The 18,396-nt window shown below is 42.7% G+C and overlaps 1 protein-coding gene across 7 annotated transcripts in view; it reads left to right on the top strand.

Moving 5' to 3' along the window:
- The window catches only part of pcloa (piccolo presynaptic cytomatrix protein a), a gene marked incomplete at its 5' end in the record, with an annotated part of 58,729 nt that overhangs the window by 19,688 nt on the left and 20,645 nt on the right, over positions 1–18,396 (top strand). For 6 of the 7 annotated variants that reach the window (XM_084345278.1, XM_084345276.1, XM_084345281.1 and 3 more), the window contains 7 exons: positions 1,218–1,427; positions 4,383–8,463; positions 8,807–10,344; positions 11,520–13,587; positions 15,420–15,467; positions 16,133–16,215; positions 16,441–16,516. In XM_084345278.1, the coding sequence (XP_084201404.1) occupies positions 1,218–1,427; positions 4,383–8,463; positions 8,807–10,344; positions 11,520–13,587; positions 15,420–15,467; positions 16,133–16,215; positions 16,441–16,516 (8,104 nt within the window). The remainder of the gene's footprint in view (positions 1–1,217; positions 1,428–4,382; positions 8,464–8,806; positions 10,345–11,519; positions 13,588–15,419; positions 15,468–16,132; positions 16,216–16,440; positions 16,517–18,396) is intronic. The other variant, XM_084345277.1, reaches the window with a different exon arrangement.

Below are 18,396 nucleotides of genomic sequence, written 5' to 3'. Positions count from 1 at the left end.
GAGTCCTGTGTTTAAGTGGGTACCTGGAAATATACAACATTTTTAAAAAATGGCCGTGACAGGACAGATTAAGCAGAGCTCTGAGATGTCAGGTTAGAACAGCTGTGCCAGCAGTGTGTTTGTTTCTTGTTCCACTGCAAGTAGCAACACTGTCAAGATTTGGGTAAGGACTGCATCCCAGGTGATTTCAACAAGCGTATTATAGTCAAATTATTGTATTTTGCACAGAACACATTCTTTAAATTGGCCTGTGCCAGGCTTCAGTGTTTGAATTGAGGTGTAATTGGAACTAAATAAGATGTTCAGGGAGCACAGAGTCCTGGGAAAAACAGTTGCCGTTCACTGACTCACCCACAGCCAAAAGTGCTCGTCTTTTCAGTCTGGAACGTTTTTCAAGGGTTGAAAACAGGTTTAGGATGGGCGCACATTCTACTGTCATGTTTTAAAGCATGCATACACATGTGCGCACCAGGTTATACAATCATAAAAACACATATAAGTGTTCAAACACAGTCTCTCTGTTAAGTCTGCTACATGAAATGTCTGCACAGGCCACCCAAGCCTTTCTGACATGCCCTGGTAAACCCCTGTCCCATTACCATGCATTATACATGGGCCTATCTCTCAAGTCCCATAAATGCAAAAGCTTCCCTTGAAATAGAAGAAGTTACAGTGGTGCCTTGTCACAGTGACGTATTAACTACGTAGAAGCATGTTTTCTTTGCATAAGTGGGTCAAAATATACTGTCAGTTTCTTTAATTTAACAGTAGAAATTGTATTGCAGCATCTAGTTGTTTAAAGGGGCACTATATAGTTTTAGAGAAGAAATTCAAACTCAGAATGTTTATATTTACAACATTAATAAGGGAATACAACAAACTCAGAAATGTGTTTTTTTTTTCCATAACTGAATAAACAAACTGTTCTCAGAGGAAAATAATAAGATAATAAGGTCCCCAGAACACTGTTTGAAGCTAGAAAGGTGGCAGGGTCCGCCAAATATAAACAAAGTAAAGCAGTATGAAATTGTGTTGTACTTTAATGTCAGTTTGTTTATTCAGTTCACTCAGTCCTGAAAACAGAGAAAGTCTGTTTATTTAGTTTGTTTAGGAAAACATGAAGATCTTTCTCCTCTGATTAGAATTTCTTCCCCAAAATCACACTGTGTACCTTGAAGAATTCATATTAATCATTTGTTCTTATCTTTGTCTTACAGAAAGAATGGCTTTGCCTCAACTGTCAGACCCAAAGAGCCATGTCAGGCCAGCTGGGAGACATGCCACCACCAGCCATGGCTTCCCCAAAGAAGCAACCACCGGCTCCTGCTACTGCTCCTGCTCCCTCTTCCACCCCTGCCCCCGCTGCTGTAGATAGCAAACCTGTAGTAGAAACAGCAGACCCAACCCCACCAGCTCCTGATGCCAAGGTAGTGCCCGAAACCATTCCTGAACCTGATCTCTCTGTTAGTGCCCCTCCTCCTGATTGCACCCCACAGGAAACACCACAGCCAGAGGAACAGAAAGAACCATTAGCGGCTGAACCAGTGTCTGAGCCTGTAATACATCCTGAACCAGAAGCTCAAATTTCAGAGAGTGTAGCGGAGAATATCCCAGCAGTTGATCAACATCAGAATAGCTCTGAGAAAATAGCAGAGGGCCATCCTCAACCTGAGGCCCAGCCATCTAATGCTGATCAACAAACACAGAGTTCACCTGTCAGTGAAATCCCAGCAGTTGAGCAACAAGAGAGTAGCTCTGGAAAAGCAGCAGAGGATCCTCCTAACTCTGAGACAGAGCCATCTAATGTTGAGCAACAAGCACAGAGTTCAACTGTCAGTGAACAACAGAGTAGCTCTCAGAATGCGACAGAGGACCTTTCTCTCCCTGTGGAAAGTGAGACACAAAATCTATTGACTAATACAGGTTTAGACAATACAACAGTCCCTGCTGAGGCAGAAATAGAGCCAAATCCCCAGATTATTCAGAATGAGGCTGCAGCTCCCCCGACAGATAATGAGAAAGTGGAGCCCACTCGAGAAAAGCCTCCAGAAGTGACAACAGATTCAATTGAGCCAAAGCCTGACTTGATAGCAGAAGCAGCATCACAGGAAGTTCCTCCTCAGCCTGAGCCAGATTCCACAGCTACAAATGTAAAAGAGGAGAAAATAGCAGAGGCTGAACAAAGTGAGGAACCTCAGATAGATGAACCCCAAGCTACTGCAGCAGGTCAGACTTCGTCAGATACAGTAGACACCACTGTTAATGTGGAGCAAACGGATACAGCTACAAAGCTAGAGGCCGAGAGTGTGGCACCTGATGTCAAGAATGAAGTTACTGCAGAAATAAAGGTAGAACCAGAACCCAACATAGAGACACCAGTATCCAAGGAAGGTGCACCTCCTCCTCCAGCTGAGGCTGTAGAAAATGTAACTCCTGCTGACGACGCTGAGGTCCCTAAAACTAAGGAGACCCAGCAAGAATTAAAACCAGAGCCAGAAAAATGTGTACAATCTGAAAGTTCTCCAGAGGTGTCAGAGAACAAACATCCTATCTCGGCTCCAGGGGAGGAAAGTCAAGCTAATAAAGTGAAAAACAAACCCGTAGAAAAAGAGGAGGAGCCTGCTCCAATTGGCCCAGCAGATAAGTCACCTCCTGTTGCTCCAGTTGAAGGAGAAACCAAATCTCTGGAGAAAGCAAAAGAGGAGAGCACTGTTGAAAATAAAGTTGTTGAAAAAGTTTCCATTGAAGAGGAAGTGGCTAAGGAGAAAATACCAGAGAGGGCTGATTTGGAAACATCAGTTGAGATGAAAACAATAAAGGACACTGCTGAAGAAAAAAATGTTGAGACGGAAGCTGTTGAAAAGGGAACCATTGAGGAGGCAGGCACTCAGAATAAATTATCTAATAGCAAAGGCTTTGAAGAGGGAGAAGTTCAGAATAATGCAGCTGCAGAGAGAGCTATTGAGGTAAAAGCTGACGAAGGGAAAGCTTTAGAAGAAGAGGCAACTGAACAGAAAACAGTTGAGAAGGCTAATGACCAGAAACCTCTGGAGGAGAAGGTTATTAAAGCAGAATCAAGTCCTGCACCCTCTTTTGCTGAAACAGAGAATATTTGTCCTGTAATAGACAAAAAAGACTCAGAAACAACAACGGAGCTACCTCCGACTGTTGCTGAAGAAATCGCAAAAGATGAGATACATAAAGAGATAGAACCAGCTACAAAGCAGGAGCCATCACTTGCTGAGGAAAGCCTTGTCAAGACAGTTTCATTGTCAGAGAAGCCAGAGGAGACAGAAAAGCCAATGGTTGAAGCAGAGAGTGAAGCCAAGAAAGACGAAAAGCAGACACCTATAGATACAATGTTAAAGGCAGATGATAAATCTGAGATTGCAGTGGTTACATCTGAAGAAAAGGTCAGTGTCAAGGAGTCAACGCCAAGTGTAGAGAAGGAGTCAGGTGTCACTAGTGAGACACCAGTCACTGATAAAGCCATTGAGGAGAAAGTCATTCAGGATGAGACAGAAGTTGGTTCACAAAAAACAAACATTACTGCTGAAGATCAATGTGAAATAGAGAAAGAGACGTCCGCTCTAACAGGCAGTGATGGGAAACAGCTTGAGAAAGTCCCAGAGCACAAAGTGCTAATCAAAGAGGAGGAAGAAAAAGTTGTCAAAAAAGAGGTTGAGTCACAACCTGTTGCTGGCAACATCCAGGAGCCTATTTCAGTATCAGAGACGAGCACAGTCTGTGACAGAGATGGTACTGCACAGTTTGATGTAGGAAATAACTCAATATCAAAGAATGATGAAGTGTCAGAGACAGCTTTTGAAAATGGAGGTGTGTCTGTATCAGTAGCTGCAGTCCCTGTAGCAGAACCTGAAATCCCAGTCTCTGTAGTCAGTGAGCAGGACAAAAGCCCAAAGGAGGAGAACACTAACGTGCAGGAGACAAAGGAAGCTAAAGCTGAGCCTCTGGGAAAGCCCAGTGATGAAGATGCAGTCGCTGAGGTGACCATAGTATTTAGCACAAGTGGTGGTAGATTATATGATTGTCTTTGTAGGTTTATTTCTGCTATTTAAAAAAAAAAAAGGGATTTAGAAATAAATGTAGGCATATGGAGGTCAGTTAAGGCTAATGGAAAAAGCCAAACTAAATATTCTACCATATTTAAGAATGTTTTCATGAAAGACTGTATGATTCACTTTGTTGTTGTCACATGATCATTACTTTTTCATTTCATGTATCGAAAAAAATACTTTTATAAGTTATTGATGAAGTTCCAGCAAGCATATTTTATTAATCTCCATTTGTAATTCCTCAAGGATTTGTATTTACAGTTTTTTGCTGCAAAAACTTAATTGTGTCTTATTTTAATCCAACAGGTGAAAAAGGTGGAGACCTTGAAAGAGTCTGGAGACAAAGAAATGGCTGCTAAGGATGGCAGTCCCACCAGCCCGTCAGACCTAGCAAAGTTGGAAAGCACCGTTCTTCCCATTCTCGAGGCCCAGGCTAGCACGCAACCAAAGGATGAGGAGAAACTAACAGACACTCTAAAGACCAGACGTAAATTAGAGGTGCTACCTCTCTCACCTGACTCACCTAGCTCAGAGGATGACAGAGAACTTTCTGAGAAGAATGCCCAAAGTACCACAAAGAAAAAGCTCCTTGTTCCCATGGATGTCAGAGCAGATTCCCTGGATGATAGCAGTGAAAGCTTTGGAAAAGAAAGCCCAATGTCAGGGGATGATGAGGATTTTATCCGAAAACAGATCATGGAAATGAGTGAGAATGAGGATGCTTCCCCATCTGATGAGGAAAATGTAATCCGGCGAAAGATCAGAGAGGATGAGAAGAAAAAAACGGAACAAAAGAAAACAGAGCCTGTAGATAGGAGCACATCTGGCAAAGGTAGGAGGCTTACTAAGAAAAGCACTATAAGTCCAGATGATGAAGAGGAAAAGCAACTCAGAGATTCACTGGATAAACCTGATCCAGACAAAGAGGAGGGACCAGAAGTAAAAGAAGGGAATCGTCAAACTGGTACTGCAGTTCGTAAATTCCAAACTATGGAGCTGAATGCAACCAGCAGCCCTATGCGTATACCTAATGATGATGGAGAGCCTGAAATGGAAAGCCTTACAGACTCCCCAGATGATCGGTCAAGAGGTGAGGGGTCATCCAGTCTACATGCATCCAGCTTCACTCCTGGGACATCCCCAACATCCCTCTCATCACTGGATGAAGACAGTGACAGCAGTAGTCCCGGCAATATCCGTTCTGGTGAGGGTAAACAACACAGGAAAGCCAAACACAGACAACCTGGTCAAATGCTGCCAACTATTGAAGACTCTTCTGAAGAAGAAGAGTTACGGGAAGAAGAGGAGCTCCTCAGGGAGCAAGAAAAACAGAAGGGCTCAGGGAAAAAATCCAAGAAAGACAAAGATGAAATTCGAGCTCAGAGGAGGCGAGAGAATACAAAGACACCACCAAGCAACCTGTCACCCATTGAAGATGCCTCACCAACCGAGGAACTCAGGCAAGAGGCTGAAATGGAGGAGATTAGACGATCGTCCTGCTCTGATTTCTCCCCCAGTATTGAATCAGATCCTGAAGGGTTTGAAATACATGCTGCAAAGATCGCAGCAGTTCAGAAAACGTATCAACTGCCTACATCAGTATCTCTTCACTCCCCAACAGATGATCAAAATACTGATAAAAAACAGAGAAGAACTCTCAAATCTGCTGATGAGGCTTATGAGGAAATACTGCTGAGGGCTACATCTCCAACAGTTGACAAAGGTGAGATTCAGCCTGGAAAAGAGTCCCTTTATGGAGGCATGCTCATTGAAGACTATGCCTATGCGTCTCTGATTGACAATTCAACAGCAGATTTGGGGGAGCCAGAGAAGATTGCTGTTCCTTCTCAGCCCAAAACGCTGAGATCACCGGATGAAGTTTATGAAGACATGATAAAAAAGAGGAAAGAATTCATGCAGCTGGAGCAGGAATATCAAAATATGCAGCCAAAAAAAGAAAGCACTACCCCAGAAATCGTGTTAGAACCTGCTGAGAACACTGTCACCAAAAGCAGTACAGTTACATATGGCAAAGATGGGAAGCCGTTGTTGGATGCTGAAACTGCCTATGAGGAGCTAATGAAAAGAGTGCTGACTCCTGGAACAAGTCCAACTCAGCTGGAGCCAGATGTGGAAGCCACTGCATCTAGAAGGGCACTCCACCCCATCCCAGACTTAAAGGTGACGCAGTGCTCTTCAGGAGAATTGTCTTCTGATGACGAGACTATGAGTAAAAAAGGAGAGGAGATAACTGCAGTATCAGACATGACACCAGCTACAGAAACTGAGCCTGTGACAGTGTGTTCTGAGTATCCTCCAACATCCACATCAGATCAGCAACCTCACACCACAATAGCAGCATCCCAGGCTGATGTTGTGGACTTATCTAGCGCACTCCCAAGAACATCAGCCCATGTGATTGCCAGTGTATCACCCTTGTCCACAGTTCCCCAGTACACACCCAGTATTCCTAGCGTAGTGTCAACTGCCCCACCTGTGCCCCCCAAACCAAGTGTCCCACGCAGGGCTAATTCTCAGGAAAAAGCAGAAGTACCTGTTGCACCACCACTGCCTCCTCCGACTCCTCCAAAACCTACTGTTTTTCCCAGGAAACCTCCAGTTCCACTTCCACCTCAGGCTTCAGCCACTCCAATCAGACCAGAGACTGCAGCCCAAGGAGCACCTACAAGACCAGCAGTCACACCAATGTACAAACCTCATCCCCCACCACCTGTTCCCCCAAAGCCATCCATTCCTGCTGGGATTGGGGATAGCAGATCAGGACATGGTGTCAAACCACCGATTGCACCAAAGCCTGGCTCACAGCCTTCCTCACCCGCCCATGCCCCACATCCACCAAGACCATCTGTGCTTGCCACTGGTCCCGGTGACATAGCCCTGAATCTGAGCCCTTCTTCTGAGAGCAAGCCATTTCAACCCTCACCAAAGTCTCCTTCTTCTCCAAGATATGCCAGCAATCTTCGTGACACATATGTGGTCATCACACTGCCATCTCAGCCCAGCTCTCCAGTAGACAGTGTCTCAACTCAAGCTCCATCTAGCCCTGGCCCAGCATCCCCTTCACGCCAAGCTCAGCCCCAAAGTTACTACCAACCACAGCCTCAAGCTCAGCCATATCCACAGCAGCATCCACAACCAACCCCTCCTCAAACAACCAGGGTGCCTCTGGCATTCACTCGTGTCACAGAATCCATTGAAAGTCAAGAGATTTGTGGCCCAGAAAAACATGTTTCTAGTTCTTGTCGCATAATTGAGGCCATATCTGCCTCAGCACAGCCTGTGGTTATGCCTAATCTCATCTCTCAACTGGTCACTACAGAAGTTCAAAGGACCATGGTTTCTGTTGTTCATGAAAGGACACCACCACCAGTGCCAGCTCCAAGGGCAAATGGTGTCCCAATCTCGATGGAGAAACCTAAGCCCCAATTGCCAGCACAGAATGGACAGGCCCTCCAAGCATCTGAAGTGGTAGATCTTAGGACTATGAAAGTGGACGCAGGATCAGACCTGAATGGTGTGGACCTGTCTGCTGCTCCAGACCCAAGACGTCAGACCTTTTCACCTGATGTCAGTCGTCAGAACAGTGCAGTGCAGTCACCTGTGGTCAACCTCAGTGCTGAATCATCCACTGTATCTATAGTGACTGATAGCATCACCATTGTGACCTGTTCTGCCACAATACAGCAATGTGACAATGTTGATATCTCTCAAGCTTCTTCAGTTCCCCTTCAGCTGACAAAAAATAAATCATTTGAGCCTCTTTCTCAAATTATATATCGACCAATTGATTCTCAGCCTTCCACTAATGTTGGTACAGAGATCCCTATTAACCTCTCAGTTGGATCAAGCACAGGTGGAGGAACTTTCCAGACTGTCCCTGTCACTATTGCACCCACTTCTATTGCAAGCGTGGCCAATGGATTAACCACAGGTACACCCACAGTGGCAGGAGCTGTTGACCTTACCACAACAAAACCATTTAATACTGTGGTATCAGTCGATGCTGCTTCTGCAGAAGTGGCTACAGCTGTGATCAAAGATGATGATGGCAAACCAGTGGATCTGACTGCAGGAAAAAGAGCTGTATGTTGTGATGTTGTATACAAGCTCCCATTTGCAGGAAGCTGCACAACTCAGCAACCTACCACACCCCTGCCTGAAGACCGTTTTGGATATCGTGATGACCATTACCAGTATGACCGATCACCTTATGGAATGAGAGGGTTTGGTGGAATAAAACCCTCGATGTCAGACACTAACCTAGCAGAAGCTGGCCTGTTCTTTTACAAGAGTAAGAACAGCTATAATTTCAGTGGTACCACAGAGGGTGCAGTAGATCTTACCTCTGCAAAGATTTCTGATGCAGGTCAGTGGAGTGACATTGCAGACCTGTCACTTAAATGTCACTTTGAACTGCCTCCACTCATTCATGGCTAATGTGGCATTTTTTGTTTGTTTTTGCTTTTTTTTGGGTTTGTTTTGCATGGACAATACATTTTTTTTTTTTGTTTTTTTGTTCATTCTTCGTATAATTTTTGCATGTGCCTGCATGCTCTTACCGTACATCTTGTTTATGCTTGTTGCAATCCTCAACATTGGAGGTTTTCTTTTTCCACGTTTTTTTCATAATTTGGATATGGCATGGCTTGCTTCCATATTGAATAAGTCTGAATTATTTGGACTCAACTGATATTTTTGACTTTTGACAGGTGAAGCTGTTGACTACTCCAAGAAAGGGGCTTACGCAGGAATGACAATTCCACCCTATTCCCAAGCCAGAGTCACAACTGCTGTTGGTACACTCTTTGGTACAAGCAGCGTTTTGAGATCATCAAATGGGGTGGTATATTCCTCTGTTGCAGCACCAATACCATCTACGTATGCCATTACTACCCAACCTGGGTCCATCTTTAGTACAACATACAACACCCTGTCAGGTATGCATACCAGCGACACCATGCCTTCCCTGTCCAACCTCCAGAACTTACCACTCACACGGTCACACAGTTTCCTGTCAACTATCTCCACTGATGCAACAGAAGAGCAAGGAGATGCCCCACTCAATCTGGAGATCTCTAGAGGCGGTACTACAGCTGCCCAAGTCTCCACAGCTACAACTTCTTTAACCCTTGACACCTACACCGATGCATCCCTGGAAGCCATAGCTGCTTCCCTTGAGGCTCTGTCTTCACCCATGGTTCCTGGGGATGGCCAGTATCAGGCAGAGCGTGAGCGGCTAGAGATGGAGAAACTCAAGCAACAGCGCCTGGCAGAGGAATTAGAGTGGGAGCGCCAGGAGATTCAGCGGTTCCGTGAGCATGAACAGCTCCTGGTCCAGAAGGAACTGGAGGAGCTGCAGTCCATGAAGCAACAGATCTTGAACCAACAAGAAGAGGAAAGACAGGCTCACCTTATGATGCAGAAAGAAACGTATGCCCAGCAACAGCAGCAGCTTGAGCAGATTCAGAGACTCCAAGAGCAACTGCGCCTTCAACTGGAAGAGCAAAAGCTTCGTCAGATGTACCCAGGTGGGGACATACCAGGGCATGGAGTGCAGGAGGCAATTGTCTTGGGACCTGATGGCACAGTGTTGTCCCGAAAGATCACAGATAGTGGGTGCCAGACAGATGAAGAAGATGAGGCAGTCAGCAAAGCCTATACAGCAGGGAGAAAAAAGAGAAGTGCTAAAAAGAGTGTTGACAGTTGTGTGCAGACTGATGATGAGGATCAAGATGAATGGGAGGCTCAGAGTAGAAGCCGACAAAGCCGGCCACGCACTGCCAGAGGTGATAGGAGTGGGCAGTCAGAGATGTCTCTTCAAGCCCACACTGAGATATCTATACAAACAGATACAGATGGGAACATTAGAATGGACACCAGGATGGAGCTGTCTGACTCTGAAAGGACATCACCAAAGAAACGACCTACCCCCTTAGACATAGGCCAGTCTCCTAACCTCAAAGTTGATTCCTCTACACTTCATGCTCCTAAATCTCCCAAAGTGCTCTATTCCCCCATATCCCCCTGTATATCCCCAAGCAAATCCCTTGAATTTGTGTCCTATGAGAAATCACTGGGTGATACAAGCCCACAAAAGCTAAGAGGAAGCGAGGACCCATTAAAAGCCTCTCCAGGAAGTCCCAGAGGGCCAAAAGCCATGCAGAGATCCATGTCTGACCCTAAGCCCATGAGTCCAACAGGAGACGAAAAGGCAACATCTGGCACCCAGTATGGGGATAGCTATACCGTGAGTACTATAATTATCACTTTGAATTATATAAATATAAGACAGAACAAATGTGCTGGCTAACAAAAACGCAAGAGGCTAGTTTATTTTAACTCTAAGAAGATAAGGATAATATTTGTATTTAAACTGTAATTTTGGTCTGTAATAAGTAAGATGTGTTCGGAGAGGTATTTCCAACTTCAGCCCATTTCTTGATAAAGTACTCTGGCCGCAACTTCAATGATGGTGGTTTTTCTAAGCTTTGGTTTATTTTAGCATTTATGTATAGACCATTCTTATTCAGCTTGTCACATAAGTTACACAGATAGAGCCCATTCACTGAACTTCATGTTATACAATGCTGCTGGTTCTGGCCTGTAAACTGCTGTGACCTTATCCCAAGGGATGTGGCAATATTTCCATTCTTACTATAAAGACATTAGCAAAGTTACTTAAATTTAAATTCTACAGTGCATTTATTACAGTGTGTATTTCAATAATAATACTGTATTATGTTTTATGAAAACATTCAAAGTAATGTGCAAAGCTCTGATTTCATTTAGATTTTTGAACATACATAGCAAAATATACACATACGGGGAAATGAATGAAACATATTGGGATGGGTTATTCATTCCCACTTAGGCCTCCTGTGTTGCTCCTCTTGGCCCTCGTGGGGTCTGGAAGTCAGTTTTCTGCTTGGGCAATTCACTCTTGAGAATCTCATACATACGTAAAAGGATGGAAAATAAGCTGAGCTTGCATGAAAATATTGAGCTGTCAGAGATCCGTAGAGGCTGAATGTGAATAAATTACTTCTTTTGAAACTACACTTAGGAGTCTGCAATTTAGTGAGTAAAATTTATGGGCAAGAATACATATTTTATTGGCATGCACAAAAGGTGATCAATAAACTCTGTTTTCCAATAACCCTTAATACACTCAAATTCCCTAATGTTAATGTCCTAATTAAAAATCATTTGTTTATATTGACACTATAGAGAGAATAGAATTAAGTCCCTTTCTGCCTTTTTTTTTACAACTTAGTTAAAATTTAGTAATAATCTCCAGTTAATGCTATCTGAATGGTATATTTCAGGGAAAGTCAAAAGCAGCTGACTCATTTCTGGTGATTAAGAAAAGTGTTGGAATACCTGAATACCTAATCAGTAGTTTTTTGCTCAATTTTCATACAGGGGAAAGGCTCAGGTGGCACACCAACAGGCACTCAAAAGAAGGTGAAGAGGACTCTCCCCAATCCACCATCAGAGGATGAGTCGACAACTACTGGCCAAACAGCATACACTACTGGTTCTGCCCGCCGAAGAATGTGCCGCAATTCCAACATGGCACGTGCCAAGATCCTTCAAGATATTGATCGTGAGCTAGATCTTGTGGAGCGGGAGTCTTCCAAACTCCGCAAAAGACAAGCAGAGCTTGATGAGGAGGAGAAAGAGATTGATGCCAAGCTAAGGTACTTGGAGATGGGCATTAATCGTAGAAAAGATGTGCTACTGAAGGAGAGAGAGAAGAGGGAAAGGGCCTACTTACAAAGCGTTGCCGAGGACAGGGACTACATGTCAGACAGTGAGGTTAGTAACATCCGAGAGACTAGAGGTGGGCGTGGAGATGGCGAGGATGAGGAGATTGAAGATCATGGTCTTGAACGTCCTAGGACAGCTCCACAGTCAGAACTGGATGACTTTGTCCCACCGCAAACCAAGCACGATTATGGAAAATACTCATACCAATACCCTCAAAGCCAATACCAGCAGTCACTCTACCAGACTCCCCAGTCCTACCAGTCCCATTCTCTCTATTCCTCCGTCCCTTCGCTGACTAGCTCCCAGCAGCAGAGTTACCACCAGATGCTTTTGTTGCAACAAAAAGCAGCCAGACAAGCAGCCCTTCTGTCAGAGCTAGATGCAACTAAATATGAAGTCATTAGCCGCCAGCCTGATCCCACATCATCAGCTTACCTGGGAGTAAAGTATGACAAATATGGCAACCACCTTGACCTCAGAGCCTTGGAGGTGGGAAGTCTAGCACGTAGCCCCATGTCAGCTGTCTCTGATTCCTATTACACAGATGTAGATCACCACACACCTCGGAGTTACATGTTGCTGGAAGATGCTGCAGAACTGGCTAAAAGCTCCACAGGTCTGTCTTCATCTTATAGTTTGGCTGAAAGAGAGTTGGCTAAGGCAGAGAAGCTGCTGCGCAGGAGTGCCGCAGATCTGGGGTCTACTGACTATCTGGGATCCACCTCTAGACTCCATACGTATGGAAAGACCCCTGATGAAGAGGATGCAATGGAGGAACCCTATGAACTTAAACTCCTGAAGCAGCAGCTGAAGCAAGAGTTTAGGAGAAGTACTGGTGGGACAGAAAACCTAGAACAATTGACAGGTCTCTCCCAGCACTACTACACTCCAAGCTCTAGTGTCTCTAGTTACTCCCAAAGACACTATCCAAAGACAGATAAGTACAGCATCAGTCGTCTTACTCTAGAGAAGCAGGCAGCTAAAAATCTCCCAGCATCCATGTTGTACCAAAAACATAAGACTCCTTTGATAGATCCGAAGATATCCTCCAAGTATTCCTCTATTTCAGACACCAGAGGTTTGGAGACAGACTATACCAGCTATCTTGGTTCTACTAGTGCATCTACAAGAACCAGCCGGCTCTCGCAGGATGAGATTACCTTTGGCCTTCGTAAGAATATTGCAGAGCAGCAAAAATACCTGGGGTCTACCTTAGGTGCCAACTTGGCTGGGTCTCTGAACTTGGGCCAGAGCTTAGGTTTGGACTCTGCCTATCCAAGTGGTAGTCGCTCAAGACCCTCATCCAGGCCCACATCATGCTATGGTCTGGACTTGTCTATCAAAAGAGATCCTTCCAGCTCTTCACTGCGGCTTAAAGGTGACGGTGAAGCGTCTGGAGACGGACCAAGCTACCAAACCCCCTCTGGTCGCACCAAACCCACCAGCCTTCCCATCGTGCAAAGTGGCCGTGGCAGAATACCCATAGTGGCCCAGAACTCGGAGGAAGAGAGCCCACTGAGCCCCGTGGGGCAGCCTATGGGCATGGCCCGTGCATCAGCGGGACCTCTGCCGCCCATCTCTGCTGATTCAAGGGACCAGTTCGGTTCCTGTCTGTCCTTGCAAGACTCCCAGCAGCAGCAACATATCAGGGAAGAACCAACCAGGGGTAGGGGTTATGTGCTGATGGATGACCTTCAGGGCACCATGTCAGATAGTGAAGGTAAAAAACAGACTTGTCACATCGTCACTCTTCTACTTCTTAATGTTTCATCCTTAAGAATGTCTGTTTGTGGTTTGTCTTGCTTGCAGTTAGTACTATTGTGTACTAGTTTTTGTGTATTCATTGAAAGTCTGCATGTGTCTGTTTTTCATGTTTTCATATCTAACCTTAACTTTGGTGAATGTAACTTATTTTTGTGTTCTGGTGTCAGTACTTTTGGTCAATCAGTTGATATCTGGTATGCATGCATGCTTTTGTAAATCTTTCTGACGTCTTATAGGGTTTGCTTGTATCTATATGCATGCACTGTTTCTGTCTGCATTCTATATATTGTGAAACATTTTCCCATATTAGTTCACTGCATGACACAGTATTGTCTAACTTTCTGTTACAGCTACATTGTGTGAGAGGTTTCCCTCCTCAATTAGATATTGCACACTTGTGGCAGTCTGCGTTTTATCTAGAGCGTGCTGTCATTTGTAGATGTTTCAACTCTCAAAGAAGATTTTCAGTCTTTCAAGTATTCCTGCTTGTTAATCATACAAGGCTTGAGCCACAATAACGTAATAATCCTTCAAAATTTAGGTCAGATTCAGAAAACTTTTTTCTTCCCGCGAATGATACACTGAAAAAGTGCCTCCCCCACTTGCAAAATTTGCATAATTGGTACAGAATTCTGTCAGTTGAACCAGTTCTTTTGCAGTTAGTCTTCAAAATGACAGTGTAATATAATAACATAGCCGATAGTACATGGAGTATATTTTTAGAGTCTCCTAGTTGATGTATAATTAGGATAGTAGATAATGTTGGTGTAGTTCATGATTATATTTAAGTGTATTATATATTTACGGTTTAAATCTTTATACCAAACTATAGGCAACATCATCACGTTACCAAATTATACTGACAACCCTAGAAAGAATTAGTCGTCACAGTAGGAGGACCTTGATTGTATTTTTTGAACTGCATGATCTTTGGTTGCAACACTTGAATGTATGTAATAAATATAACACTTTAACTTGCATGTCTTGTCATGAATACTTGCTTGTATTGTGATGCATCAGTGACTTTATGTTGCATGGATTACATTTATGTCTATTAACCATTCTTTTACTGCATTTCCTAAAAGTATTACTGCCTCACTTTAACGAAAATGAACACACTCTATTAGTGTGGCCCCTTATTTTCTGTGTTTTTGATTATAAAACATGAAGAATCAACAATGCAAGAACACTACCGATCTGATTATTTTAATTAACTGCTAAACAAACACTTTTCTCTTCACTTTCAATTACTGAAAGAATATTGTATTCTGAGCTTTCATCTCTGAGACGACTCCATTGTTATAAAACATTCTGAACAGTGTCTTATTCCAACAGGGAATTACTTTTTTAAGCAAGAACATAAAATACATTTTAGTTTACTGCAGCCTCTGCTTTTATATCCCTTGGATTCTTTTTGCTTGGTAAAAGCCATAAATAATATATTGTATCGCGGCGTGTATATATAAGCAATATATTGGTAATGCCTACTCTTCCAGTCGTGACTAAAACCATTTTATCACTGTTATTCATGTGTTCTGTGGAGTGCTTAATTAAAGCAGCAACGACCTGGCCAGTTTCCAGGCTGAGGATTTGTTCATGAGAAGGGGATGCAAAATGTTACAGTTTTAGTAGTTCAGGTTCTCAAAGAGGTACCATTGTTTATCTTTCTGGTTTAAACATTTAAAGTTTCTAGTTCTAAGTTGTCTTGAATGTAGCATAACTTCTTGTTAATAAATTCGTATGGATCCCAATCATTTTGCAACGTAAACACATTTGCCTTGATTTCAGCGCTAAGTGATTCCCTGATGGCTTTGAACAGAGACGATGCAACCAATGGTAGAGTATTAGTTCGGTTTTCTTAGTCATCCATTAGCTAACATATTAACCTGCACCACCAGTCAAAATGAACAACATCATGTATAGCAGCTATAGATATTAAAATGTTGGGGAGGTTTTAGGACACTAATAACTACTAATGCAAATAAATACCAATTTAATTTTGCAAGTCCTGGAAGAAATTTCAATGACTTTACATTGCAAAATTCATACGATGTTATATAAGACATACATGTTTTAGAGATTACGTGCAATTGAGGTTAGAAATCATGCAAAAATATGTACATACCCAACATTTACATTCATAGAAAATTACCACACTATTGGTTTATATTATGCTAATATACATCACGTACTAATACTGTTTTTTTTCACTCTCAAACTGCATTTTTTATCTTAATTTTATAATACTTATGAGAAATGTTGTTTGGCATCCTTTCCCCCTTTTCACATGCAAGTTAAATAATGTTTTTTTTTCTTTTCTTTTTAATCCCAATCACTTATTATTATTGACTTCTCACGTATAGAATTTGGCTTATGATATGTAATCACCTTTATACCTATCTCACCTGTTAAAACTGAAGAAATCCATTCGATGTGGTAGGTTAAAAAAGGTCCAGGTTCTCAGATTGGTTCTGAAGTGCTGCTTGTTTTTATCCCTGAAGCCTACCACCTCAGACGAGAAGAGACCGACTGGTTTGACAAACCTAGGGACGGACGGTCAGAGAACGGACAAGAGAAGAGACAGGTGAAACAGGAAAAAACATGTACTGTATAGCAAGTCCAAGCTGTAATGAAATGCATGCACCCACACTCTATCACCTGGATAATTATATGTGGTGTGTTCGCTCACATGGTAACAAAAGGCACCTAAATGCCACATATATGTCCACGTTGCAAAAGAATCCATACTTAACTGTTTCCCATTTACCCTGTGCGTACATGACATCTCACCATTGTGTATGGGCCACAGGGAAAAGGCCCGTACTACCCCTTCCCTCACCTCAGGGTCAAACTGCAGAGGGATCCCAAAGACCGCAGTGTCTCAGGTAAAGTAACACAGTTTACTGCATTTCATTCAACAACAACAGCAGCATGCTAAGAGTGGGAATAATATGCATTCAAAGAGGCATGTGTGCCAAGCTAATGTGTTATTGACGGTAATGCATGCATCAGAATTTATTGACCCCGTTGCTTACTGACTGCATCAAATATGCACCGCTTCCAGCATTGTTTTCCTCTGATTAAATATGAGTGATTATAAAATAGATTCAAAATTATTTTAAAAAAAGGTATAAAGACATTAAATTCCCATATTGATATGGGCCATAACATCTCATTAGGTTTACAGAGCATGACAAGTATGCTTCATGCGTTTTATTTACTTGATATTCATGGCAGATCTCAAGAAACTGGCAAGTCACTTCCCCTGCCATTACGTTCCATCACACCATTCCTCCAGGCTCAAAGCAGGCAGACATTTCATTTCCTGGCTTCCCTTTTGATTTGGCTCGTCTCCACGCTCATCAGTCATTGCCATGCTCAAAATGGCGTATCCCTCACACTCTGGATTATCTTATGCAATTAACAAACAGCCCACAAAGGAAGCATTTTGTTTATGAGGGCCTGGTACTGAGCTGAGTCATTTTGTTCTCGCTTCCGTAACTATATTACAGTGTTTAATTCTGTTAAATGAGGGAACTTCTGGTTCTGTGTAGAGGGAGGCCTTTTTATATGTGACCTGTGGAGGGAAAGATTATAGATCCATATGTGGTTTGTAGATAGTTGGCAGAGATGCTGGCTTGTATGCCATCTACAAAGGTACAGTAGAGAGCAGTAACTACAGAAGCAGTGAAGCTTTCAAGCCTTTAAGCTGGCTAACAAACTCAGTGAAATAAAGGTTGTTGGCCTTCTTTGTTAGACCTGTTTAAGCTGACTGAGTAGCTGCCAACCAACAGACTACAAAATGCCTTAAAAACTTTATTTACAGTCCATAGTTAGGGATTAAATCTATTGTTTCCCTGCCTGTCTACTACTAATATGTAAAGTAATATGTACAATCATAAATGTATCTACAATTTCATACATATAAACAAATTATTGAAATAGCTTAAAGCTCCTGTTGGCATGATAATTGATTTTTGAGTCTCGTAACCCAACTCGTCAAATACTGGTGTTTCGGATAGCACCAGTACGGCCCCACTCAGCTTTGCTTCCAAACTGGCATGATGGCCACTGGCGGTATTGCAGCGAAACATTTTGCCAGGCGAGCATTTCTCATTGGTTTGAATGGGCGCCATTTGGTATCTAGTTCTTCTATATAAATCTATGACTTACAATCCCAAAGGGTCAGTGTTTGACAAGTTGGGATATCAAAGCGTCAGTCTTACTATCTTACCAACAGGAGCTTTAACAGAAAAAATAAAAAAATAATTTAATTTGAGTGAAACGGAGTTGACAATACTTAAACACTGCTAAGCTAACGTTAGTTACCTTTAGCAGGTTACATTAGCTGACTATTTTCTATCATAATTTGATTTAGCCACTACCTTTAGATACATTTAATAATTGAACAAACTAAGAATCTAGTTCACCAAAGACATTGTACAGATGTAGTTGTAGCTTAAGCTAAGGCTATAGCTAACACCAGTACGGTATTTAGCTAGCTAGCTTGATAAATCCCTCATACTTAGCTGTCTTTTTGCCCGTCTCTGTCACAATTTTAAATGCTATCACACAGAAATTAGACATTTCAATGCCAAATTATTTTTTAGATGCTAAACTTGATGCTAAAACATCAAATTCCTTTAGTTACTACATTTTGGCTTCGAAGCACAATAGCTATATTTGAGTCCACACACACTTTATCCTCTTTGTATGTGGACAACAAAATAGATGTTGACTACCAACTAATTTACAATGCCACTCA

The sequence above is a fragment of the Pagrus pagrus genome (assembly GCF_965226575.1).
Source record: "Pagrus pagrus genome assembly, chromosome: 23".
Taxonomy (NCBI): Eukaryota; Metazoa; Chordata; class Actinopteri; order Spariformes; family Sparidae; genus Pagrus; species Pagrus pagrus.
The sequence above is the reverse complement of the archived record's forward strand: the minus strand, read 5'-3'. Positions and strand labels throughout refer to the sequence as shown.